General features: G+C 49.4%; 1 protein-coding gene across 5 annotated transcripts; it reads right to left on the reverse strand.

The window, feature by feature from the left end:
- Nucleotides 1–460: 460 nt before the first annotated feature.
- On the reverse strand, nucleotides 461–4816 carry LOC311526613 (uncharacterized protein). 5 transcript variants are annotated; one of them, XR_014713068.1, is made up of 4 exons: nucleotides 4072–4816; nucleotides 2808–3248; nucleotides 2613–2729; nucleotides 461–1840 (listed from the first exon to the last, which is right to left on the reverse strand). XR_014713068.1 is itself a non-coding variant. In XM_084639829.1 (3 exons), exons 1-2 carry the CDS (start codon nucleotides 4795–4797, stop codon nucleotides 3216–3218), a joined length of 759 nt encoding a protein of 252 aa, XP_084495955.1. In that variant the 5' UTR covers nucleotides 4798–4816; the 3' UTR covers nucleotides 461–1840; nucleotides 3196–3215. The 5 variants fall into 5 exon arrangements, 2 of the variants coding, with proteins under 2 accessions (XP_084495955.1, XP_084495954.1); XR_014713067.1 differs by lacking the exon at nucleotides 2613–2729; XR_014713069.1 differs by having other exon boundaries at nucleotides 461–2729.
- Between the last annotated feature and the right edge of the window lie 2119 nt (nucleotides 4817–6935).

The raw sequence follows: 6935 nt of genomic DNA on the forward strand, positions 1-6935 counted from the left end.
GTTGAGTTTCCAGCTAATTATTTAAAAAATCATAGTAGTTGGGGAGGTTTTTCCTTTCCTGTGTCTGTTGTTGCTAGGAGGGAAGGACAGAAGTGGAGAGTCCTATCCCACAACAAGTACCTGATTTTCCCTCAGGGCTTGTCTTCACTTACCAGGGGATTGATGCATGGCGATCAATCCACCAGGGGTTGATTTAGCGGCTCTGGTGTAGACCTGCTAAATCGACCACTGATCACTCTCCTGTCGACTCCGGTACTCCACTGGAACAAGAAGCACAAGGTAAGGCAATGGGAGAGTTTCTCCCATTGACCCAGCGCGGTGTAGACACTGCAATAAGTCAATCTAAGGTACGTCGACTCCAGCTACGTTACTCACGTAGCTGGAGTTGCATAACTTAGGTTGACTTAGCCCCATAGAGTAGACCTGCCTGTTGCGGTTCAGTGATGAGACAGAACACAGCTTTATGCAAGCAAACAGGCTGGTCAGCAGAGATGGGCTGTTCTGCCCCCCCGCCTTCCACCTTCTCCTTTTATTATATTTCTCCCCCTAAGCATTACACACTGCTACACAAAGGAATGTATGACGTTGATTCATATGCTTAGTTACCATCCTCTATCTACTACAATCCTGGTTCTCAGGCCTTGAGCCCAGGCTAAAGAAACCTCCCACAGTTGCTGTCCAAACAATCAAGTTCTCAGGGTTCATATCTAGCCCTTGTCCTTGGATAGAGCAATGTGTGCATTGCTCCTAGGAAACAGTCAGGGTGTGCCCCGCCTGCTTCCAGGTGGAATAGCTAGACATTAACCCTTCATCTCCCCTTTTTTTGTTTATTGAAGTTGGCCATCTCATGGTAGCCGCCAATTTGTTTTGTCATGCTATTTAACTCCCAGACAGACAAGGACATAACCTGGGGAGCTTTCCAGGGCAAAATTTTACAAAGTCTTAACAAGGAAGGAATACATTGTACACAGCAACAACAAAAAATAAGCCCAATGATTACAAACACAAAATAACCAAAAGCTTAACATCTGCAATATAATCATCTAAAAGGGGTACACTTCTTTTACTACAATTGTAACCAGCAAAAGGCAATATAAATGTCATTCTACTAAGACAGCAAAGGGTGCCATCACTTAAATTTGCAGGAATATTATTAAAGGTGCATGAACCACAAGTAAGAACCCATCCTGATGGTAGGATGATATGGCCATAATTATATGAAACATTAACAGCATGGGAACAATTTAAAAGGGATTGAGAAATTTTTGACAGCCCAATGGCACCTTTGTACTAGTGCAGTTAACTACACGCGCACAGGTGACATTGTGAGCCCCGGCCGGGTACGGTGTGTGAAGGAATATAGCCGTGCGAGGCAGAATATAGTTGGCCGGGCCCCAATTAGCCATGCTAGAGTACTGGGAGAAAAGATTAGCATAAGCAAAGAGCAGTATCTTATTCTCCTTCGGGCTTGTAACGGGGGAGGCGCTTCCGAGCCAACCCCTACAGAAAATAACAGGCACAAAAGGCACACAATCATCACAGAATTAGCAGTGATTTGGGCGAGAATCGCCACAAACAAAGTCTTAGGAGTTTCTGGCTGCTGATCTGCTGCCAGTTTTCGTTGAGCCGTGGCGACCAATGCTTTTACTGCTCCCCATGTCACGGGCTGGCTTGGGACGCTACGCCTCCTCCGTTTCCGTTCCGCCATTGTCGACTCGGGGGGCAAAGCGGTCTCCTCCAAGGTCAGCTGAAACTCTGGTATGGGATTCGACAGCCCCTGGTGCCATGCCAGGTTGTTTAAGTGCTGGTCGCACACACCGGGCTGGAACCCACAACGGTCCTGCAGGGAGAGACACAGCAGCATATCCCCGACCCCAAGTGATTAGAGGTGCTGGGCCCAGCCACTGTGGATCGGGCAGCTGACGGTAAAAGACACGCGGTCTTTCCAGTACCTCAGATTTGTGAAAATGCTGATCCGCAGGGGTCTGCTGATCTGCATTCAGTGTTAAATTATTTAAAGTAAACAAGAGAATATACATCTGTTGTTGAATGTCTCCTAAGGTTCGGAGACGCAGCTCCCCTTGTTTTAATTGTTTATCTAGCAAGGTTTTGAGTGTGCGATTGGCACGTTCAACAATGGCTTGGCCCGTGGAATTATAAGGGATTCCGTGTTTGAGACGGACGTCCCAGCGGGCACAAAAGGTGGAGAGGGCTGCAGAGCAGTAGGCTGGGGCATTATCTGTTTTAATTTGGCAAGGGCGACCCATAACAGAAAAGCAGGCCAGCAAATGGTGAATAACTTTGTTAGTGGCTTCCCCACGTTGTGGGGTTGCCCAAAGGAAGCCTGAATAAGTATCAACGGAAACATGTAAAAATGAATAGGGGCGGAATTGTGGTACATGAGTAACATCCATTTGCCACAGCTGATTTGCTGCGGTACCTCGGGGGTTAACGGCATAAGAAAAAGTAGGAGCAGCAGCAGCACAGTGGGGGCAGGAACGAACAATGGAACGTGCATGATCAGCAGGAATGTGAAACTGCCGGGCCAAAACAGAGGCAGACTGATGAAAAAAGGCATGGCTTTCAATGGGGTCAGAAAAAAGGGAATTTACCTGACCACGCAACGCGCGATCGGCGCGTGCATTGCCCTCAGTGAGTGGCCCAGGCAGAGGGGTATGACTGCGAATATGAGCAACAAAGTAAGGGAAATGACGAGTGGCAAGAAGATGCTGTAAAGACAAAAACAGGCGAAGGAGGTCTGCCTCAACCTGAGGGGTAATGAGGGCAAGGGGTAAATGATCAATTACCTGATAAACATAATGGGTATCCACAATTAAATTAAAGGGACAATCAGCAAAAAGTTGAAAGGCCAAAATAACAGCAGCCAATTCTGAACGCTGTGCAGAATGCTGAGGCAGTGTAAAACGAGAATGCCAACGAGGGGGGTCACCCAACTGATAAGTGACTACACCTCGGTGGGGAGAGCCATCAGATGTTAATATCGAGGGTGGTGTCTAACTTTGTAAGTAAATCACGGCCCCAAATATTGAGGTGGACAGGGAGCACAAAAGGGCGGATTGTAGCAAGGGCACGGCCTCCTGGTTTAGAGACCGTGACCCAAGACAAACTTTGGCGCCCGGGTTTGCTACCCCCAATCCCCCACAACTCTTTAGAAGGAACCGTAGGCCAACTAACCGGCCACTCCAGATCACGAATCACTGTAACGTCAGCTCCAGTGTCCACCAGCCCTGTAAAAGGAACATCATTTAAGAGAAGTATTAACTGAGGTTTCGAGGGGCAGACTGACATTGTCAGAGCAACAAGTGGAGAAGACGCGCTGTGAGACGGCGAGTGAGACAACGTAGATCCAAAGCCTCCTCCGCCCCGAGTTCGATCCTCGGCAGCTGGCACCTGATAGGGGACTAAAATCAACTGTGCAATTGACCGTCCACGCGGGAGCGACTGTGGAAGATGAGTCCACACCTGAACCTTAATAATGCCAGTGTAATCAGCATCAATGACCCCTGGAATGACAAAAAAGCCCCGTTTCCCAGCATGTGAGCGAGGGAGAACAAGACCTACAAAGCCGGCAGGGAGAGGTCCCATCACCTGTGTAGGTATGGCACAGACCTCCCCTGGCAGCCGAAAGTCAGTGTCCTCCTGCAATCTGTTGGTAAAATCCAAAAAGGACTCTAAGGCACCCTGACGGATACTGACAAAGCTTTTGGTAGGCTTGCCTGAATCCGGGACCTTCTTAAAAGCATGCTGGGCACAGGTGGAAATAATGGGGAAGACGGCCTGAGGGAGTTGAGACTGCATCTCAATAGTAGCAAACTGGCCCTCCCCTGCCAAATGCTCATAAATGATACCTTCCTCTCTATATACCTGGGCTTGGCGTTCTGCCATCTGCCGATACTCACTAAGCCAAATAACATACTGACTGGGTGACAACATCATGCGCAGCAGCGTTTTCCAATCCTCAGGGATTAGGGAGTACCCAGCACCCATCCCTTCAATGAGACCACGCACAAAGGTGCTAGTCAGGCCAAATTCACGAATTGCTTTCTTTACCTCTCTAACCACCGAGTATGGCAGAGTGGTCCAGGTGCCCACGGGGTTGCCCTGGTCATCATTCTGCCAGGTCACCGGGCAAACGGAGACCAGATCAGCCAGCTCCTCTGCTGTAAGATCTGATCGAGCTTTCGCTGCGTGAACCATTTGTTGCACCAGCGAAAGCTTCTGAGCAGATGCAGATGACTCTCCGGGGGGCCCCACGCGGGGAGGGTGATCACACACCAGCTCCGGTGGGGAAGGCCAGGAAGGCGGTGGTAATAGAGGCACTGGGGGCGAAGCAGGGGGAGGGATGGCTGCAGGAGCGGACGGGGGTGGCAGGATCGGCAGCTCCTCTGTTGGGGCTGGAGAGGGCCTTTCCGAGGCGACACGCTGTGTCGCATCGCCAGGAGGGGGGATGGCTGCAGGGGCGGACGGGGGCGGCGAGAGCACCAGCCTCGCGAGGGAGGGTCTGTCCGAGGCGACACGCTGTACCACGTCGCGGCAGAGGTGCCAGGCATGTAAAGCCTGCACGGGTGCCCGAGGCTCTTTGTGCAATGTCTGGCCCAATCGCTCCCAGTCCGCTAACTTAAGGCTTCCAGCTTCAGGATACCACGGGCACTTGGCACGCACCTCCTGTAGCAGGAGAGTGAGTTCTCGAGCCGGGCAGTCATGCTGAGCCTTACGCAGCAAATACTGCAGCTCATTGCGGTGTTGCACTTGCAAAGCAGAGAGGGAGCTTCCCATACTTACCACAATGAAAAATACTCACCGGGATCCACAAAGTGGATGAGTGACGCGTCTGAAACCCTTGCCGGGCGAGGTGAGTGCTGAGGGCTCCACGTTGGGCGCCAGTTGTTGCGGTTCAGTGATGAGACAGAACACAGCTTTATGCAAGCAAACAGGCTGGTCAGCGGAGATGGGCTGTTCTGCCCCCCCGCCTTCCACCTTCTCCTTTTATTATATTTCTCCCCCTAAGCATTACACACTGCTACACAAAGGAATGTATGACGTTGATTCATATGCTTAGTTACCATCCTCTATCTACTACAATCCTGGTTCTCAGGCCTTGAGCCCAGGCTAAAGAAACCTCCCACAGTTGCTGTCCAAACAATCAAGTTCTCAGGGTTCATATCTAGCCCTTGTCCTTGGATAGAGCAATGTGTGCATTGCTCCTAGGAAACAATCAGGGTGTGCCCCGCCTGCTTCCAGGTGGAATAGCTAGACATTAACCCTTCATCTGCCCTTTGATATAATCAGAGGCAGATCTAATGGGCAGCCAATTAAGCAATGTTGACCAGGCCCACCAGCTAATGTATACATACAGCTGTAATGCTCAGAGAGTGCTTCAAAGCTGGGAGCTCAGCAGAGCTCACCTCTGGCTACACAGAACTGGGGCTCTCCTCTTTCCTGCAGGCCATGTTCTTCCCTCATTGTAGACTGACTCGGTTACTTTGCATCTGTTTTGGGGTGGGAAGGATTTAAGCCTGCTCAGCCAACTCAGTTGAATCAGCCATGCAATCTCCTTGACTTGGGGATGTGAGGAGAAAATCACCACTGTTCTGGGAGCAAAATTAGTGGAGCATCTCTCTTGTTTGGGGGGAAAGAAATCATTCAACAGTCTTCTCCTTTGAAAGTTTGGAGGGTGGGACAAAGAGAGAGGAGACTTGACAGTACGGAAAGAAGATTGAAGAAAAAACCCACAAACCCTTCACATGGGGTTGGAAATTATGGTCCTTATCTCCTGGTGGATGAGAAGAGAAATGGAAAGGCCCCCAATTTCCAAGAACAGCCACATGAGTGTAGGTAGCATCATGGGTAGTGAGTGAGTGGAAGAATAAGTGGGGGTAGAGTTTGGAGGAAAGGAAGGAGATAGAAAACAACTGAGAGAGGGAGTGGGTAAGATTGATATAAAAGAGGGAGATACACTCCTCCATGAGCTCTAACAGGGTGGCTTGTCCTTTAAGGGCTGGGGCTAGCCAAGCCTGATTATAGACTGAGGTATACCTGGGACAGATCTGGGTGACTGTCTCCTAAAGAGCATCAGGAGGCTGCAGTGAAGTGGGGAAATTTAGGAAATTATAGAAAATGTAAAAGGGTCCTGCAGGGAAGTTCTTGAGACCAAAAGAGCTGTGATAGAGAGGAGCCACAGTGAGCAGGAGGCTCCTGCCAGAAACCCAAACTGAGAGGTGAGTTTGGGCCTGAAATCTAGACTATCATGCTGGCGAAGGCTGAGCTTCAGTCACGTAAAGCTTGGGAGTACTGGGCCCAGCTCCTGCTAGAGACACTAACTAGGAGAAAAGTTTTGTGGCCTGAAAGCCAGAGGACTGAGCTCCAGCTGGGGAAAGTCCGAGAAATGTTGAACAGTGACATACATCTGGGAGGAAGGGCTGGGAACTCCCTGCCTAAAGGAAGCGAGTGAATGGGGTCTAAAGGGCCAGTATATGTGGACTCAGTAAGTGGGACCCCAGAGGGGAATGTTTTAATTACCTGTGGACTACGTGTTAAAGGGCCCTGAAGATGGGAGAAATAGGGCACCACAGAGTGATCTAGGGCCATGAAAGGGTCATCAGGCCCTGTTACAAGAAGGAAGAAGGGGAGAAACTGAAAGGATATGAAGCAAACAGGAAAGAACATAAGACAAAGAAAAGGGTTGGTGGGCAAGGAAGAAAGAAAAGTAACAACTTATTATTACAGCTTATAGTGCAGAAGACCGAGAGAGTGAAATAAAAAAAGAGAGGAAAAGATACACAAAAATACAGAAGGAGGAAAGAAAAGTAGAGAGAAGGAAGAAAAATAGGGAGTACAGTAAGCTTATTAATTTAGATAAAGTTTAATTAACTTACACATTCCCACTTCTTTCTACTGAGAAGGACATATCCACA

This window comes from Lepidochelys olivacea (assembly GCF_965140295.1).
Source record: "Lepidochelys olivacea isolate rLepOli2 genome assembly, chromosome: 1".
Classification (NCBI taxonomy): domain Eukaryota; kingdom Metazoa; phylum Chordata; order Testudines; family Cheloniidae; genus Lepidochelys; species Lepidochelys olivacea.

Bases quoted from the DNA above. Each gene is read 5' to 3' on its own strand.
- LOC311526613 (XM_084639829.1), bottom strand. From the start codon at position 4,797: ATGGGAAGCTCCCTCTCTGCTTTGCAAGTGCAACACCGCAATGAGCTG. The intron at 3,249-4,071 runs GTAAAGAAAGCA...TTCCTTTTACAG, and splicing joins CATACTCGGTGGTTAGAGAG to GGCTGGTGGACACTGGAGCT.